Consider the following 20,726-nt stretch of genomic DNA (forward strand, 5'->3'; position numbering starts at 1 on the left):
ATCTAACATGTACATTTATTAGATGTTATTAAAATAACCATTTCAAACCGGCTGTCAGTAACATTACCGATATTAAACTAGGTAGATGATCATCAACTCGGGATTTTTCGTGCCGCCTATCTGGGACAAACCACTTTCACTTGCGGGGGAAGCTTATCACGATGAAAAAAAGTTGATGAAAGATCACGGAAGTATAATAAAATAATTACTTACATTGTGAATGTTATATTATATTCCTAGTTCTACACTGGAAAAATGTTGTGCAATTAAAAAGTGCATTCATTAATGCAGTTGTGTCGTTCTTGTATTCCCTCTCAAAAAAATGGTTTAACCTGCGTAGGCCAGGGAAAATGGCGACTGTGGAATGGATGGAAGACGAAAGTGAGAAATAATTCAATGCAACGATTAAAGTGCATATCGTTTGCATTTACACCGTTAAAAGGTAACGTTTCAAGTCTTCTCTAACAATATTGTCACCTCTCGGTATTGCTCAAACATGTCCGGCGTTTTTTGTGTGGTCTTGGTGGAGGTTTTGCTATGGAACATTGTGGACTGGGTAGGCTATTACAAGCGTCCAACAACAGGAATATTTAAAGAGAAGTAAAGCTCCTTTGGATCTTCATGGGGCTCGAGGAAGACCACGATTAGCTTGCTATGTTTGTGCTCTTGAGAGTAAAGGTTGCGCTTTGTTTTGGCATATGTGGGCTACAGTTCTGCAACGCACAGCTAGAAAGTTTTTACTATAGAATACAGAACTATCTACTGCTCATCAACAACGTTACCCATCGGTCTTGAGTAAGGGGTGATCGATTAGCATTTTATTATAAGATATATGTTGTATGTGACATGCATGCATTTATGGCTTGCTTGACAGTTGGGTGGGGGGGGGATGATGATATGGTGGATGGTTACCAGGGGTGTATAGAGCCTCACAGTGGAGGTGTCATAATACCCATAAAACCTAGCGGTCAAACAGGGAAATGGTTCTAATTGTTTTTCCACCATAAATGTTTCCCCATAGGGGATTTTAGGAACACTTAAAATAAGGGCTGTGTTTTGTGTAGGCTTACCCTGGCGTGACATTTTGATAATCTCTCTCAGACAAGGTGACTGTTATCAATATAGTCTGCTCTATTTACTCTCATATTCAAAATGCTAATTAGCAACAAAGTAGACATCTTACAAGACTACAAATCCCTGCAAGCTCCTTCACGCCATCTCTAGCTGAAACCTTTGCTAAACAGGTAGTGTCAATTTAAAACTTGCACAAGACAGTTCACAGAATCGTCCAAATTGTCCATTTAAAGGGATGTCAACACCCCCCCCCCCCCCCCCCCCCCACCAAAACCGGGGACCACCAAGGACACCAGAACACCACACCAACCAAAAAAGTAGAAATGTAAATATTCAAAAATATGTACATATAAACTCCAACAAAATACTGCCGTGGTTAACGCTACCCCACCTGCCCCAACCAACCTTGTCCTCAGCAACCTTTGCGCACAGGAAGCAACCTTTAAGAGGAAATAAAAAAAATGAGGACAGGAGGGAACAGATGACAGGAGCAACAGGACAACACAAACACAAAATAAACAGTAGCTGGTCACAAAAATAAACAGTAGCTGGTCACTCTCGCGCATGAGAAAACGTGTGTCCACCAATCAATAGGACCAGACGCATTCAGGAACAGGGCGCACGAGAGAGAGCGTCAGCAACGACATTATCAGACCCCCTGACGTGCCGCACATCGAGATGGAATGCCTGTAAAAAACAAACACCATCTCATTATCCTCTGGTTAGGACACATCATAGACCTCAAGCTGAGAGGGTTATGATCGGTGTAGACCACGATAGGTAATACACCTATTTTTCCACCACGGTGTAGTTCAACTGATAACGATTAAACTTATTGGAAAAGAAACTAACGGGCCTCTCAACACCGGACACATCTGCTTGCAGCATGACTGCATCTGCCCTCACGTGAGGTGCAGGCAGCACCGGAGTTGAGGTAAGCAGCCTCTTCGCATCATCAAAAGCCTGCTGACAGAGAGGAGACCGGACATAAACCGCCTTAGCTTTCAGCAGATCTGTCAGGGGAGCGACTACGGTAGATAGTACCTACAGAAACTACGATAATAACCAATCATTCCCATGTTATTTTTTAGTGGTTGGCGGTGAAAAAGCATCAATAGCTACCACTTCAGCCCGAACAGGACGCACTTCACCCTGCCCAACCACCTTACCAAGGTACATAACGGTCGCCTGAGCAAACTCACACTTTGCCAGGTTGATAGTGAGGCGACCCGCAGCCAGGCGGTCGAACAAGGCTTCAATACGGGACAGATGTGCCTCTCAAGTATCTGGATAAACCACTACATCGTCCAGACAAACAGCGCACCCAACCAGACCGGAGACAACCCTATTCAAAAGGCGCTGAAAAGTGGCAGGTGCGTTCCGCAGGCTGAAACCCATAACCGAATAAGAGTACAGACCGGAGGGTGTAATAAAGGCAGAGATTTCGCGTGCCCTACGGGTCAGTGCCACTTGCCAATAGCCCTTAAACAGGTCAAACTTGCTCACAAACTTCGCTGCTCCAACCTGATCAACGCAGTCCTCCATCCAAGGAAGAGGGAATGAATCTGGCTTAGTGTCACTGTTTACCTTACGGTAGTCCGTACAAAATCTGTTTGTCCCATCCGGTTTACTGACCAAGATACAGGGAGAAGCCTAGCTGGAGAAAGAAGGCTCTGCAATATCACTCTACCGCATGTACCTGATCTCAGCATCCAGACAACGCCGTTTCTCTGAAGAAACTCTATAGAACCGCTGATGGATGGGGTCAGCATCCCCAACATCAATAACGTGATCTATCAAGTTTGTACGTGTAGGCGTATCAGAAAACAAAACTGGAAAACTCAGAATCAGACCGACAAACTCGTCTCGCCTATCAGCTGGTAGATGAGCGAGAAGGCTATCCAAAACATCCAGTGACTCTCTGAATTTTTCAATCTACCCTGCAGTACGCAATCGTCGGGACCAAGGACATCCTCCTCACCATGCACGGACATAGCATGACAAAAAGAAGAACCCAGCAATGTAACAGTACCGGCCAAAATAACAGGTTTAACGTCCTCTGCGACTCCCACTGTACGGCCCCAGAGGAACGTGCAAAATAGGGTTTTAGCAGATTTCCATGGCACAGTTGGTGCGCCTTCCTCCGTTCCGGAGTGGCAACTAGACAGTTTTGCTCAGTGCACTGGCGCACAACCATATATGGACCTTGAAACTTGGCTTGAAAAGGATAATCAACAATTGGCAGCAGAGCAAGAACCTGGTCACCTGGACTAAAGTGACGAGGCTCAGCTCGCCGATTAAATATTCCTTTCATCCTCCCCTGTGAAGATGACAGCTTCTCTTTAGCCATCTCACCAGCGGTGTACAGGCGTCACCGGAAATCACACACATAATATAACAGGGATTGAGGTGGCTTGGGAGACTTCCAGTCATCTTGGAGAACTGCTAGAAGCCCACGCACACTATGTCAGAATACTAGATCATTTGGACTGAAACCTATGCTCTCCTGGGAAACCTCCCTGGCGGCTAGCAGTAACCATGGCAGCCCCTCCTCTCAATCCTTATCCATCTCCGTACAATAACCTCTCAAAGACCTACGGTTATTCAGAGTGACCAAGGTTCTAATTTCACCTCTAATCTGTTTGGTCAGATTCTCCAACAGCTCCATATTAAACACAATTTGGCTAGAGCCTCTCACGTGCCAAGGAGCGCTGGAACATTTCCATCAAACACTTACAGTGGGGAAGAAAAGTATTTAGTCAGCCACCAATTGTGCAAGTTCTCCCACTTAAAAAGATGAGAGAGGCCTGTAATTTTCATCATAGGTACACGTCAACTATGACAGACAAAATGAGGAAAAAAAATCCAGAAAATCACATTTTAGGATTTTTTATGAATTTATTTGCAAATGATGGTGGAAAATAAGTATTTGGTCAATAACAAAAGTTTCTCAATACTTTGTTATATACCCTTTGTTGGCAATGACACAGGTCAAACGTTTTCTTCACAAGGTTTTCACACACTGTTGCTGGTATTTTGGCCCATTCCTCCATTCAGATCTCCTCTAGAGCAGTGATGTTTTGGGGCTGTCGCTGGGCAACACGGACTTTCAACTCCCTCCAAAGATTTTCTATGGGGTTGAGATCTGGAGACAGGCTAGGCCACTCCAGGACCTTGAAATGCTTCTTACGAAGCCACTCCTTCGTTGCCCGGGCGGTGTGTTTGGGATCATTGTAATGCTGAAAGACCCAGCCACGTTTCATCTTCAATGCCCTTGCTGATGGAAGGAGGTTTTCACTCAAAATCTCACGATACATGGCCCCATTCATTCTTTCCTTTACACGGATCAGTCGTCCTGGTCCCTTTGCAGAAAAACAGCCCCAAAGCATGATGTATCCACCCCCATGCTTCACAGTAGGTATGGTGTTCTTTGGATGCAACTCAGCATTCTTTGTCCTCCAAACACGACGAGTTTAGTTTTTACCAAAAAGTTATATTTTGGTTTCATCTGACCATATGACATTCTCCCAATCCTCTTCTGGATCATCCAAATGCACTCTAGCAAACTTCAGACGGGCCTGGACATGTACTGGCTTAAGCAGGGGGACACGTCTGGCACTGCAGGATTTGAGTCCCTGGCGGCGTAGTGTGTTACTGATGGTAGGCTTTGTTACTTTGGTCCCAGCTCTCTGCAGGTCATTCACTAGGTCCCCCAGTGTGGTTCTGGGATTTTTGCTCACCGTTCTTGTGATCATTTTGACCCCACAGGGTGAGATCTTGCGTGGAGCCCCAGATCGAGGGAGATTATCAGTGGTCTTGTATGTCTTCCATTTCCTAATAATTGCTCCCACAGTTGATTTCTTCAAACCAAGCTGCTTACCTATTGCAGATTCAGTCTTCCCAGCCTGGTGCAGGTCTACAATTTTGTTTCTGGTGTCCTTTGACAGCTCTTTGGTCTTGGCCATAGTGGAGTTTGGAGTGTGACTGTTTGAGGTTGTGGACAGGTGTCTTTTATACTGATAACAAGTTCAAACAGGTGCCATTAATACAGGTAACGAGTGGAGGACAGAGGAGCCTCTTAAAGAAGAAGTTACAGGTCTGTGAGAGCCAGAATTTCTTGCTTGTTTGTAGGTGACCAAATACTTATTTTCCACCATAATTTGCAAATAAATTCATAAAAAATCCTACAATGTGATTTTCTGGATTTTGTTTTCTCAATTTGTCTGTCATAGTTGACGTGTACCTATGATGAAAATTACAGGCCTCTCTTATCTTTTTAAGTGGGAGAACTTGCACAATTGGTGGCTGACTAAATACTTTAGTGTTTTTAAATAGTGTTTGATGGAAATGTTCCAGCGCTCCTTGACTCTGCGCGTGAGAGGCTCTAGCCAAATTGTGTTTAATACGGAGCTGTTGGGTTGGAGAATCTGACCAAACAGATTAGAGGTGAAATTAGAACCTTGGTCACTCTGAATAACCTTAGGGATTCCAAACAGCAAGATAAACTGAGTCATTCCTTTAGCACGGACTTAGTCGTGATAGACCGGAGAGGATAGGCAGCAGGAAACCTAGTGGTCTGACACATCACAGTGAACAGGTAACTACTACCATTCTTAGACCGAGGCAGAGAGCCAACACAGTCAACAATCAGATACTCAAAAGGCTGACTGACTACGGGAATAGGAAACAGCAGTACAGGCTTAATAGTTTGATTAGGTTTACCCGTTAATTGACAGGTCTGACAGGTTTTGATGAACGCAGAATCATCCCTCTTTAACCTAGGCCAAAATAAATGTCTCAGTATGCGATTGTAGGTTTTCCTCACGCACAGATGTCCAGCAACAACTTCGTGGGAAGTTTTCAACACCAACTCACGAAACTTAACTGGTACAACAACCTGACTAATAGCCTCCCCAACAAAACAACTACTATGAGGCACCCATTTTCTCATCAGGACATCATCCTGGAGAAAATAGCCCTGGGCAACATCTCCCAACTGTTCCACAGGCACAATTTGGTCACGCAACTCTTCTAATGTGGGGTACACCCACTGCTCCTTGGTTAAATCGGAGCGGGGCACAGATAACGGGATAACAGGGAAAGTAGTGACCGATTTCTTCGTAACATTATCGTTAGCCGGCACAGTGACCAGGTCGCCACGGCTCATGGAACGAGTCACCGCGCACGCAGAGAACACCTCTGGGGTAACTCCACGCACTCCAATCGGGAATCCCTACAAACGACGGCTTAGCGGAAACCACTAGAGATGGAGACACAACTGGCCATACACGCTCACCAGCCAAGCTTTCCCAAGGATAACGTCGATACCCTCAACAGGCAACGAAGGACACACCCCTACAACAACCTCGCCTTTCACCAGTTCAGAATCCAACATCAGTTTATGCAATGGAACTGACAGTGTTCAACCCGATTGCCCTAATTAAAACACTATTCCCCGAATCAGTCTCAGCAGAGAAGGATAACACAGACTCTAACACAAATGACTCAGAGGCACCTGTGTCCCTCTTCACTGGGTCGTTACTTCCTAACAGAGACCCAAAACCCTCCGTAATATAAGGTAAATAATCTGGGTCAATTAGGACTTTCACATGCCCCTGGGCATGAGATGGAGTGACAAGAGTGGGACCGGCGCTGCTAACGCCGTAGGCTTATGTTTAACGATAGCGCGACTACTGAATTTACCCTTAGTCCTGAGAACACGATATTCGTTTTTCCAATGACCTGAACCCTGACAGTAGTGACACTATTGACTGAAGTCAGCTTAACCACGGGAGCCAGGCTCAACCCTAGATGAATGAAGCTCTGCCTGTGAACCAGTGTCTCGGTGGGCAATGCCCAAATCTCTCCGAACGCCCCCACTCACTCCGAATATGGGGCTCTGCAAAGCCACTTTTGAGAGTCAAAACATACTCGTCCGTCAAAACCGCAGCTTCATAGACAGTCTTCACTTTTCGTTCGTTAATGTACGTGGCTATTCGATCAGGGATTGTCTCCTTAAATTGCTCTGGCATAATCAGATCACACAGCCCCTGGAAAGTCGTAACCGCAGAGGCGGAACACCAGCGATTAAACTGTGAAGATAACTCTCGCGCAAACTCAACATGAGTCTGTTTATCAGCCCTTTTTAAAATTCTAAATCGTTGGCAGTAAGCCTCAGGAACCAATTTGTAACAAAGCCATTTTAACCTTAGCATAGCTGACACTGTTGGCTACACGAAGAACTGAATATGCTTCCTGCGCTTTACCAGTCAACACACACTGCAACATTGAAGTGCGATCAGAATCAGGCCTACTCCTAGCGTCAGCAACACGCTCAAACAACGAAAAGAACGTCTCAGGGTCCTACTCATTAAATTTTGGCAACAGCCATAGGTTTCCAACAATATCTAATGTATCCGGGGCACGACCGAGAGGAGCGACCCGTAATTGAATCAGGGTCACCTTCCCAAAGCCAACTCTCCCCCGAGAGCTTTCCTTCCCTAACCAATTCTAGCCTCTCTTGTTGCAGCTTGATTTTAGCACACTCCAAATCCTGTTTCAATTCCAATTCTTATTTCATGCTTAACACGATCATACTCTAGCTTAACACCATCATACTCTAGCTTAACACGATCATGCTCTAGCTGTAACAGAAGCAGTTCTTTCTGCTGTTCAAAAGAAAGACTACTAGGGCTAACAGACGGACCACCTCTTGATGGTCTCAGTTCGGTTTGCTTCAGGGGCTCTTTTGAAGGGTCTGAGTACCTTTTGGAGAGTTCACGCTGCACAAAAAAATTAAGCGAACCGCACTGAGTTCACAGAAATTGTGTGAAAACACCCTTAAAGTTACATTTGGCCTCGTGGTGAAATCCCTGAGTGGTTTCCTTCCTCTCCGGCAACTGAGGATGCCTGTATCTTTGTAGTGACTGAGTGTATTGATACACCATCCTAAGTGTAATTTAATAACTTCACCATGCTCAAAGGGGTATTCAATGTCTGCTTCTTTTATTTTTACCCATCTGCCAATAGGTGCCCTTCTTTGCGAGGCATTGGAAAACCTTCCTGGTCTTTGTGGTTGAATCTGTGTTTGAAATGTACTGCTCGACTGTGGGGTACACCAATGAGGTAGTCATAAAAAAATCATGTTAAACACTATTATTGCACACAGAGTGAGTCCATACAACTTACACTATACAGTATACAGGCTGTTATAGCAACAAAGGGGGGACCAACTCCATATTAATGCCCATGATTTTGGAATGAGATGTGCGACGAGCAGGTGTCCACATACCTTTGGTCATGTAGTGTATTATGAGACTTGATAAGCATATGTTTACTCCTGAACTTATTTAGGCTTGCCATAACAAAGGGGCTGAATACTTGTTCACCAAAGACATTTCAGTTTAAATTTAATTAATTTGTAAAAGTTTTGAAAAACATAATTCCACTTTAACATCATGGGGTATTGTGTGTAGGCCAGTGACAAAAGTGCAATTAAATCCATTTAAAATTCAGGAAGTAACACAACAAAATTTGGAAAAAGTGAAGGTTGTGAATACTTTCTGAAGGCACTGTAAATGAAATGTAATCCAACAAAATATAAACGCAACATGCAACAATTTCAAAGATTTTACTGAGATACAGTTCATATAAGGAAATCAGTCAATTTAAATAAATTCATTAGGCCCTAATCTATGGATTTCACATGACTGGGAATACAGATATGCATCTGTTGGTCAAAGATACCTTTTTAAAAAAGGTAGTGTCGTGGATCAGAAAACCAGTCAGTATCTGGCGTGACCACCATTTGCTTGTGCAGCGCGACACATCTCCTTCGCATAGAGTTGATCAGGCTGTTGATTGTGGCCTGTGGAATGTTGTCCAACTCCTCTTCAATGGCTGTGCAAAGTTGCTGGATATTGGCGGGAGCTGGAACACGCTGTTGTACACGTCGATCCAAACATGCTCAATGGGTGACATGCAGTGGCGGCTCCTGAAAAAATTCTCAGGAGGGGCAATTTTTCTGATGATTTAGGTGACCTACACACATTTAAAAAAAGATATGTCCAGCAACAACATGAAGACAGGGGCAGCATATAAGTCAATACCAGAAGCATTTATTGACTGATCTCAAAAGTGTTGGCTTACCAGGGTTGGTGGAGCCCTCAGTTTCATCTTTGCCTCGCAAAGCTAACTCAAACACTCCGCAAAACTTCACACACTGGATTAGCCGGCTGAGGATGTGGCGGTTCTTGCTAATGTCGTAGTAAATATATTTGTTATAGTGAATATGGAATATGATATGTTGAGTAAAATGTTGTGCTAAGATCTATTTAGGTCAGGAGCTGGTTATAAGTTCTGTTCCTATCCAATAACAATGGACAAAAGGGTCCTATCTTGTCAGCCTTGTCAGCAGGTGGCCAAGGACAACACCCACGCCATAGGCCTCTCAGTTCTTCCAACTCACGAGTTCTTGCTCTGAGGACACACACACACACACACACACACATCATCACTGTTAAACACACACACACACACACATCATCACTGTTAAACACACACACACACACACACAAAAATCCCCTCTCTTAGGCTGAACATTTGAAGACAGAGAACCCGACTCAGAGCCAATGCAACAGTGACAGTAGCCTGGAGGTGACCTCGCCCAACTCATCAGGACCAATCAGAAGATCAGAACTACTAGATTGAACCTACTTCATTTATTGCATAAAATGTCTGCACACAATGTTTCGGGGCTCTCTTCAGATAATAATAATAATAATAATAATAATAATATGCCATTTAGCAGACGCTTTTATCCAAAGCGACTTACAGTCATGCGTGCATACATTTTTGTGTATGGGTGGTCCCGGGGATCGAACCCACTACCTTGGCGTTACAAGCACCATGCTCTACCAGCTGAGCTACAGAAAGTGGATACTCATGGATGCGCATTGCAATTGTAAAATGTCAACACAATTGGAGACACCACGTCATTTTTGGAGACATGTTATTGACAGTAAACTATTGTAGATGCGACTGCTAACTAAATAAAACATTTTAGCTGGCTAGCTAATCATCTTAGCTAAATGTGGGGCAAACAATTCAGTTATTTACCGTTAATTTGAGGGATTGGGGTGAAAGAAATCGAGTTACATAGTGATACTTTACGATATACTGTATTGACAATATCGCAATATTTTAGCGCTAGTTGGCTGTACCTGCACCAAAACACCATTATTGTTCCTTCATAGCTTGTTCTCAATCTTTTCACATTGGGAGCCAATTAGTTTTCAGCACTTTTATTTCCATGACTGATCAAAACTCGTTCTCATGGCTTTCTGATCCCTCTGCAACAGACATATGGTGCGCAATAAAATCACAGTATCGAATCGCAATATGTATAGAATCATGAGACTCGCAATGCTGATGCATATATCTTATCGTGAGGTTCCTGGCAATTCCCAGCCCAAGTTCATTTGCCACAACAAATCTCTTCGCTAGCAAACGCGATGTCTTCTCCAAAACGACAATGTGTCTCCAGCAATGTTTACTTTTTTGACGTTCTATGGCATCTCCACTTTCCAAGCATATATGACCACATGTAATATTTTGGTAAGTGATGCAAATAGTGAACTATGTAGGGCCAGGATGTAAAATATATGTAGCTGCAGCAATTTCTCTTATCTGATATGGTAAGTAATGGGGCTTAATTTATAGCTCCCTAAGAGTTTGACGAACGGGTCCGTGAACGCGATTCCAGATATATTTACCTCTGAATAAACTGCCTTTATTACACCATATCCACATCCAGTAAACTTGTGATTATCAACACTAACCTCATCGTTGTGGCGGCGGACAGCTAGCCTGTATCCCTCGTCATCCAGTTGAGTGAGTGGCAATGTCTTTTTTCGTTCGTACCAATTTTTGGAAAATCCTCGGGTGTAGGACTTTCCGCCTTTAGTAGAAACCTGTTGAATTATTAAATTTGGTCTGGGAGGTCCTAATTGTTTCGTTGCCAATTTATCTTAATTTGTTCGCCGACAAAAAGGAACTTCTTTCAAAGACACAATCGAGTTGGACTGAAGCCTAGCCATTTTGATAGTAGTAGTGAATTGATTGAGGCTGCTACCTGGTCTTTTCTTAGTTACGTTCATTCGTGGTTACGTTATGTATGACGAAAGCGCGTAAGTGCAAGCCCACAGACACCCATAGAGAATGTATTGAAAGCTTTGAAATTTAAAAAAAATAGATTTTACATGACAGGCTATGAGAGACTTCTGGGCGATTTTCAACCTGACTGAAATCGCCCAAAAAACGGGCGGGGCCATTTGAAGCACGACTTTAGCCTGATTTGACATTTAGTGGCTGGCAGATCAGACGTGAACACTGATAACTGCTGTTGCCGTGATATAATTTTTTATAAATTTATTAAAAAAAAATATATATATATTTTTTTTTTTTTTTTTATATAATTGATTAGAAAAAAAATCCCTTCCTTTTCCCGTTTGGCAGTGCGTCGCCCATATCGCCCTATTGAACAAGCCGTCCCTGGTGACATGTCTGGTGAGTAAGTAGGCCATGGAAGAACTGGGACATTTTCAGCTTCCAGGAATTGTGTACAGATCCTTGCGACATGGGTCCATGCATTATCATGCTGAAACATGAGGCGGATGAATGGCACGACAATGGGCCTCAGGATCTTGCCATGATATCTCTGTGCATTCAAATTGCCATCGATAAAATGCAATTGTGTTCGTTGTCCTTAGCTTATGCCTGCCCACACCATAACCCCACCGCCACCATGGGGCACTCTCTTCACAACGTTGACATCAGCAAACAGCTCGCCTACACGACGCCATACACATGGTCTGCGGTTGTGAGGCCGGTTGTACGTACTGCCAAATTCTCTAAAACGACATTGGAGAGGCGGCTTATGGTAGAGAAATTAACATTCAATTATCTGGCAACAGCTCTGGTGGACATTCCTGCAGTCAACATGCCAATTCCACGCTCCCTCAAAACTTGAGACATCAGTGGCATTGTGTTGTGTGACAAAACTGCACATTTTACAGTTACCTTTTATTGGCCCCAGCACAAGATGCACCTGTGTAATGATCATGCTGTTTAATCAGCTTCTTGATATGCCACACTTGTCAGGTGGATGGATTATCTTGGCAAAGGAGAATTGCTCACTAACAGGGATGTAAACAAATTTGTGCACAACATTTTAGAGAAAGAAGCTTTTTATGTGTATGGAACATTTCTGGGATCTTTTATTTCAGCTCATGAAACATGGGACCAACACATTCAATGTTACATTTATATTTTGGTTCAGTATACATAAATACAATTGAGATCATATTTTGCAGCAGCTCTCAGAAGTAATGTTGGACTGTGTTTTTTTGTTACTGTGCACCAATAGCAGGCACCACTGGTGGTGGTAGAAAGTTCTTAAAGGAGAGGTACCGTATTTGGAAAGTGTAGCCAGCTAGATTATTGATGGGCAAAGTAAACAACTTTCTGATCAGTTTGTTTTCTTTCCTAGAGTTCAGCTGCAGAAATGTCTGATCTGACCGGTATTGATGAAGAGGAGAAAGATGCAGATCCTGTGATCGACCCCTTAGATCTCCTTCAAGATCTAATGAGAAATCAGATGCCCTTGTTTATAGAAACATTGGACAGACCTCAGACATCTCCTCTGAGAGAAAATAGCAGTGTCCTTGATGTTCTCTCAAACACAAATGTGTTGTCTGTGAATGGACCTTCTTCACACCAAGCCTTCGAATCAGATGAACTCAACAGCTTGTCAACAGAAAAGGGGGAGGAAAAGAGTATTACTCAGTTGAAGACTGTGCAGGACATTGACACTACAGGGATATGGGGTTTTGATGTGGAATCTTCAGAGAACTCAATGGATAATTATGAGGGTCCCCTGAGCTGGGACCCTCAGAGAGAATTCATGCAGTTTCTGTGGGACAACCACGATGATTCTCCCGTGGAGGAGCTACCAAAGGCAGATCCTCCCTCAAACAGCCAAAGGAGGAGGAAACGCAAAATGGACATGGTGGTCATGGTAGATCCCTCAGAGGATCTTTACACTGATTTGAGCCTCAAGTCAACAAAGGATGTGTTTGATGAAGAGGATCAAGAAGACCCTCTTCCCATCAACAAGGTCCAATCCTTGAGAAAACGCAACAAACCTCAATCACCGACAACGAAAAAAGCACAGTATCCCAATGGAACTGTAGAGGCCATCAAGCAACTTATTTTCAATGCGCCTGCAAGAAATCCACATGAGAAAAGCGTGGCTCACAGGCTTAGACCGCTGAAAGGGAAACCTCTGACTGACTCTTGTTCAGAGGAGGAGCCATTGTTTTTTCCTTGCACAAAGTGCAACATCAATTTCAAGGAGAAGAACCATCTGCACCGGCACATGAGGACTCACACAGATCCGCCCAGTCTGATCAACATTCCAAAGCCTTTTATATGCAGAGAGTGTGGCCAGTCGTTCCGCTTTCGCAATTCCCTCCTTCGACATATGACCATTCACCAGGAGAGAAGAGAGAGACTCATGGAGGAGATCAAGGGCATGAATGAATTGAAGGATGAGGGCACAGATGCAAGGCTACAGTGCCCCCAGTGCACTTTTGGAACAAATTGTCCAAATACATTTGTTCAACATGCCAAGACTCATGAGAAGGACAAGCGGTACTACGACTGTAAGACTTGTAACTATATGGCTGTGACTGTGTTGGAACTTGAGAGACACGAGAACAAAGAACACAGTCTCTGTAAAAACCAGGACGAGCCAGATAAACCCAGAGTGTTTAGGTCAAAGGAAGATGATAAAACACCTCATTCCTACTCCTGTAACCATTGTTCTTATGGCACCTCAAGCAAAAACATCTTTAAAAATCATCTTGAGATTCGTCATAATCAGACATACAAGGAATATGAAGTTTTCCAGAGTAGAGAAAGAAATGAGTATGCACAACCACCTTCTGAGAAACACCTCCCCATTAGAAAACCCACAGTAGTAAATTCATTTTCTTCAGAGCTGACATCAAAATTATCTGTGAAAAAACTGGCTATCAGAAAAAGAACAGATTTTCCTTGTGATTCAAATGACATTTCTGATCTTTTCAAAAAGGATAAGATAGTTCACAGAGCGCAAAGGGGCTTCAAGTCTCAACCCACAGAGTCAAAACTTGACAAGTCAATAAATAATCTGTTGTCTCGACAAAGACGTGACAATCAGAGGAATAAAGACTTTGATGTCACCACAGGGTTTTCTTTTGTCGAGGACACAAATGGTGACATTGATCATGATTTTGGACGAATTTCAGAAAATCCCAATTCTTCTTCAAATGGCCACAAACGTTTATTGGCATCTGAGTTGGAGAATAATATCTTAAATTCTGGCTGTGATTCCGGTTTAAGTGAAGGTATTAGTGCAGACCTCAACAGCAAGCATGTCTCTAAACTTGTCATAAAAATGCCAGTTATGAAAAAATTACCTTCCAAAAGAAAAATGTCCACCCCTTATCACAATACCGTTGACCAGGACTCTTGCTTAATTTTACCAAAGCATTTGCAAAGTCCGGTGGAGGAGATGGAAGAGGAAGACAGTGATAATAAGGATATCTTCCAGTATAGTGATGACGCTACAGATGCCAACAACAAAATTCTCGATAAAAGTGAAATCAAGCAAGAGAAACCGTACATTGGTAATTCCTTTAGCAGAAGAATGTCTATGAAGGGAGTCCTTGGAACCTCTGAAGACCTGTTTGAGAAAGGTCAAGACAGGCATTCTCAGCAGAAGCCTGTTATCAAGGAAGAGTGCATAGAAACACAGGTTTTTGGAGAGAACCTTGCGCCCAACTCGGTGCCACTAAGTGAATCCTTTTTAGATGCTGATTCGGAAGGTGGTGGGGAACGGAAGACCTGTCCTTACTGTCCTGCAGAGTTCGAGTCAGGTGTGGGATTATCCAATCACGTGAGAGGACATCTGCATAGAGTTGGACTGAATTACAATGCACGCCATGTGGTATCACGAGAGCAGGTGGCTTCTCAAGACAGGAAACCTCGCATCCGTCGAAGGATGGGTGCAATACGACTGAAAAAAGGTACTATTTTCCTTTATCTTTCCATCTAATATTATTATATTATATTTTGTTGCATGCATGGTTATGTTCCTTCAATATAATGTTTAACAGTGCTGGTCACCATGTTGCTATACAGATGAACAAAAGCGGTCAACCATTCGGCTTCACAGAAACATCCTCTAAATAGAGATGCAAATGGTTGTTATTGTTAGCTCAATAAAGGAAACAAAATATTGTATTGTAAAGAAAAATGACACAGCTCGTTTGATTGGAGAATTTTACATTATTCAACAGAGGCAAATGTATCAATAATTTGGTAATCATTTGTAGATTGTCAATGTCATTACAATGCATTAATGTCACAGTCATGCGTGAAATACCACACCTCAAAGTTATTACTGTAGCACCAGCATCACCATGGTGGGATTAAGTAAACTGCTAAATACTCAGTGTTTTCGATTAGCGCCGGCCATCGGATAATCTGCTGGTTACAGACTAATTTTCAGCCGGCCACTTTTTCCACTTCATATTAATTATGCTACTTCTCATTTAAACGTTTTAATTCGCTAGTCCGTCGAGCCCTCTCCCGGTAGAATGAACGATATGCACCTTCTAGCGATCTATTGATAGGATAGGCTCCTGTCAGTCACAAAGCGTGTGATGACAGGGAAACGCAGTCTGCTGTCTGTCCCGCCTCCCGGTACAATTTGTGTGCGCTGTGGTTAGTTGCAGTCGATTTCCTTTACACGGAGGAGGGAGAGCATGATGCTTGTTAATTTTCACATCCCATGTAATATAAGTGGTAATGATGAGTCGAAATACACTTAGCCTAATTATTGATTTCTGGCCGTCATTGTAAATAAGAATTTGTTCTTAACTGCCTTGCCTAGTTAAATAAAGGTAAAATAAAAAATGTAATACCAGAGAAACTCATCATAACAATGTAAAAAAAGGTTTGTTAGAAAATAGTCCTGATGATATAGGCCTAGACAATATAAAAACAACTAACAATACATAGGGTGTCCACCCACTCGAAAACTTGCTTTGTTGATGACATCACTTCCTTATGTTATAAAATACATTTTACCAAACAAATATGAATCATGTTCTGAATCGTTCAGTGGGGTCTTTCTCTAACATATCATTAACATTATATCCCAAAAGTTGGATTTCGTAACCTAATACATCCGATAATAAGCACCGAGCTCTGTCAAGCTGCTGTATCCCTGAAACTTTTGAGGATTTTACATTTTATGGTCGTGTCTTCTAAGTTGTTTCCGCGGGTCGCAAATAGCAAAATTAGCATGACACGACCTGAATTAAATGTAAAAGGCTTTGAAAATAAAAAGCTTGGGGTACACTCAGTGCGTTGTTGACATTTCACAGAGATACGCTTTTTTTTGTGAGAAGTCTTTGAAAAATAACAGGAACATCGCATTAATATGAACAGCGTATACTAAAATATGAAAATACTACGTCTTGTTTCAAAATCATCAATCTATCTTACCTTTTATATATTGTTTTATGTCCTCCGGATTTGAGAAAAAATATGACGAGTTAAATGGTAAGCCTGTCCAGTAGCCTTAATTCTCGCACAGCATCGAGTCTAGCTGACAAGATTTATGACCACTTTTTTTCTCTGGCCTCCATTGATTTAAGCACCCTAATTTTGACCATTCTATAAGGGTAAAAACTCCAATAACTTTTTAACGGATTATGATAAGAGACATGAGGTTTAGACCATTGGTTTTCTTAGAGGATTATCTACACAATTAACATGTTATTTTACCCATTGGTCAAAAGATGCGTTTTTGATTGGACACCCTACAAAACACTGAATTCATACATTTTCAGTAATTACATTTGGAAAGTCTTGTCTTTCTACACATTACCACAACACATTTTTCCAATATGAGAGGTAAACTCGATAAACTATTCAATAATTTCGCTGTGTATTTCAGATGGAATCAGGGCATGAGAATGTACCAGAGGCCACCAAAAATAGAGCTCCTTCGGCAAAAAATTTAACCCTGGGGGACAAGCCCCCCCGGACCCTCCCCGGCCCAGGGAACCTGGCTGGTTACTTATTCCATTTGGCTAGCTACTCTATGTACTTGTGGAAAACACTGCTCAATAATGAGTTTTTTTAGTCTTTAATTTTGAATGGGGATGGGAACTCATTTCCTTGGCCTACAAAGAATGTTTTGACCAATTATTTCTGCTGTGTTGCTATGTTTTCAGCACCCAAGTTTGGGTCTGAGGGCGCTCCTGTCCAAGGGCACTCCTGTCCATTATGTGGGGACTCTTTTGATAATAAGACTGGGCTATCTAACCATGTTCGGGGCCATCTGAAACGGCTCGGGAAAACCATTGCCACTAAGTCCAAGTCCCCAATGTTGTTGCTCCGGGAGCTGATGCGTGACAAGAGAGAGTTCCAGAGAGCTCTGCAGATTCTGGGCAAGAAACGGATCCCCTCCCATTCCAGAATCCCCTCAAAGCAGGCCACCTCTAATCACCTGACATCCCCTAAACGGAATCTCATTCAGAACCTCTACAACAATGCCAAACCACTGGTGCCCATGTATTCTCTATCAGGGGAAACATTGGATAAGAAACAGGCAGAGACTAAGTTGGAGGTAAAGGGTTCACTCTCGAGTGCCTTGATAGGAATTCTGAAGAAGAGGAAGTGTCAGGAGGACTCAAAGTTGAGAACTTCATCTCAAACGGCAAGAAACGCCCTGTCAGTTTCCCCCACCAGCGAGCACAGTAGAGGAGCACAAGTCAACTCAACACTCTCAAACTCTACATCGGGTAAGACCAAGGGTAAATGTAAAGTTTGGGATAAAGGGATGTTAACCAAAGACAAATTGTTAGCATGAAAGATATGAATGCCAAATGGATTATATTTGCGTGCAAAACGATGGCTGATGTGGTCAAAAGTGTGACTGATTTTCATTCAATATTGTTTCACAGAGAAAGGTGAATTCAACAGGAAGGTGTGTGTCCATTGCAATGCAACCTTCCACAGCGGTGTTAGTCTGTCCAATCACTTGCGGGCATACGCAAAGCGAAAGAGGACTGCCTTGCTGGAGGGAACAAGTAAGTGCCTTCGCATCATCAGTGTTCACAAAGGAACATCACTACTGCACATTGCTTACAGCCTTGCTACTGTACAGTGAACACAATGATTTCCTTAAAATCACTGCCTCACACAGACCCCCTGCCTAAGTGCACACATGGTCACCAGTCAAGACTAAACTTACCTGAGCCTATTGCTCTTACCCGGTTCTTAATGTTTCAGCGTATGACTGTAAACAAAGGAGGCAGAGATCAAGGCCTGGTTCCAAGAAGAAGACATCCCCCACTATGCCACACGCACCAGAGGAGATGTATAGACTAACCTGCAGGTACTCTATACCTCATCTTATATGCCACAAAGTTTGACCACATACCATACTGTCTATGCCGTTGGTGTAAATTATTGTATTATTCATTGACATTTTTACTACTCAAGATTTTAAGTTGGGGTGAAGCTCTATTCAATGCATTATTTGTAGTAATGCTTTAAAAGTAATGTTGTTAAGTTGACCAAGAGTTGGTTGTAGCTTCTACTGTCTTTGAGGCCCACGTCTGAATGGGGGGGTCTTACTGTGTTTGGATCCTCTGCAGATTCTGTGACCTAGTCTTCCAGGGTCCCTTGTCGGTCCAGGAGGACTGGATAAAGCATCTACAAAGGCACATTATGAACGCCAGTGTCCCCCACACAGGAGCAGGCATGAGGGAGGTCACCTCACTGCCCAGGGATCCCTCCTCCCCCACCTCTGACAGACAGACCCCATCACTGGCAACTCACACTGCCTCCTAAGCCAAGGTTTTAAAAAGTATATATTTTGGTTCAGCTGAGTGTGTGTTTGTACATTGGATGTTCCTTCAGTTTTATACAGTCATAATTGCCACTCTTACAACACACAATTTCAGGAGTTTGACTACCTGATCTCTTAAAACACATTTTTATTTGTGGTATATTGTTACATTTTATCAGCATTTTAAATGTCCCATGTTAGGAATATGATTCCATGTGGGCTGACTGTTTTCTTGTGTTTATGCAGTAATGTAGTGTGGAACCCATTTAAAATAGAGACAACTCTTACCTCAATTCTCTGTCCATTTGGTCCAGTTTGGGAGTACCCTTTCTCTGTATATTAATATATTTACATTTATGCTACACATGAAAACATAAAAATAGGACAAATACAATTCTCTTCTGTATTTTAACATGTATTCAAATCATGATCATATTGCTACCATTTGTTTATGTGGGGAGGGGGTTCTGGTAAAAAAAAAAATATCACAGAAAATAAGGTTAAAAACATGGATGGCAGTTTTGGGGGGGAAGTGTCACATACTGCAGTTATCTGCATATTAATTAAAACTCCTAAATGAATAGGGTTTATCAGCCACAGTTTGTGTTCAGTGATGCAGTCAAAGCGTGGATTGTTGCTGCCTTTCATAACTGTCACCTATATTTCATGTTTTTAAATAATTTGTTTAAATGTATATCATACCGATATGATCCTGAAACAATTTTTTGATGTTCTAAATAAAAACTATGGTTTAGTCATCTGGATTGACCTGTTGGTGTTTTCTTTAACAGTGGCCCACTATTGTACTGAACAAAAATATAAACGCAACATGCAAAGTGTTGGTCCCATGTTTCATGAGCGGAAATAAAATATCTCAGAAATGTTCCATAAGCACAAAAGGCTTTTTTCTCTCCAATTATGCACACATTTGTTTACATCCCTGTTAGTGAGCATTTTATCCTTTGTCAAGATAATCCATCCACCTGATAGGTGTGGCATATCAAGAAGCTATTTAAACATGATCATTACACAGGTGCACCTTGTGCTGGGGACAATAAAAGGCCACTGTGCAGTTTTGTAACAACACAATGCCACAGATGCCTCAGGTTTTGAGGGAGCATGCAATTGGCATGCTGACTGCAGGAATGTCCACCAGAGCTGTTGCCAGATAATTTAATGTTAATTTCTCTACCATAAGCCACCTCCAATGTCGTTTTAGAGGATTTGGCACTACGTCCAACCGGCCTCACAACCGAAGACCACGTGTAACCACGCCAGCCCAGGACCTCCACATCTGGCTTATTCACCTGCTGGATCGTCTGAGGGGGCAGGGGGTGCTGAGGACTATTTCTGTCTATAATAAAGCCCTTTGTTGGGGAAAAACTAATTCTGATTGGGTGGGCCTGGCTCCCCAGTCGGTGGGCCTATGCCCTCCCAGGCTCACCCATGGCTGCGCCCCTGCCGTCATGTGAAATCCATAGATTAGGGCCTAATGAATTTATTTAAATTGACTGATTTCCTTATATGAACTGTAACTCAGCAAAATCTTTGAAATTGTTGCGTTTATATTTTGTTCGGTATAGTTTGTCAATGGCTGTGTTAAAAGGTAGACTTGGTAATATGACAGATGCAGAAAGTAAACAGCATAGTGGCTCGATTTCTGCAACAGCTAAGAGCATTG

The 20,726-nt window shown here is 42.6% G+C and overlaps 1 protein-coding gene across 1 annotated transcript; it reads left to right on the forward strand.

Moving 5' to 3' along the window:
* Positions 1-334: 334 nt before the first annotated feature.
* On the forward strand, positions 335-19,809 carry LOC311099001 (zinc finger protein 644-like). Its single transcript, XM_084139591.1, has 6 exons — positions 335-442; positions 12,623-15,203; positions 17,424-17,993; positions 18,156-18,281; positions 18,484-18,589; positions 18,852-19,809. The coding sequence occupies exons 2-6, from the start codon at positions 12,638-12,640 to the stop codon at positions 19,045-19,047; spliced, it is 3,564 nt and encodes a 1,187-aa protein (XP_083995717.1). The 5' UTR covers positions 335-442; positions 12,623-12,637; the 3' UTR covers positions 19,048-19,809.
* The last annotated feature ends 917 nt before the right edge of the window (positions 19,810-20,726 follow it).

This window comes from Coregonus lavaretus (genome assembly GCF_964263955.1).
Source record: "Coregonus lavaretus genome assembly, chromosome: 23".
Taxonomy (NCBI): Eukaryota; Metazoa; Chordata; class Actinopteri; order Salmoniformes; family Salmonidae; genus Coregonus; species Coregonus lavaretus.

What these genes read in the sequence shown, in the direction of transcription:
- LOC311099001 (XM_084139591.1), top strand. Translation starts at nt 12,638, where the DNA reads ATGTCTGATCTGACCGGTATTGATGAAGAGGAGAAAGATGCAGATCCT. An exon ending in TGCCTTGCTGGAGGGAACAA is followed by an intron (nt 18,282 to 18,483) that starts GTAAGTGCCTTC and finishes TTAATGTTTCAG; the next exon opens with CGTATGACTGTAAACAAAGG. An exon ending in ATGTATAGACTAACCTGCAG is followed by an intron (nt 18,590 to 18,851) that starts GTACTCTATACC and finishes GATCCTCTGCAG; the next exon opens with ATTCTGTGACCTAGTCTTCC.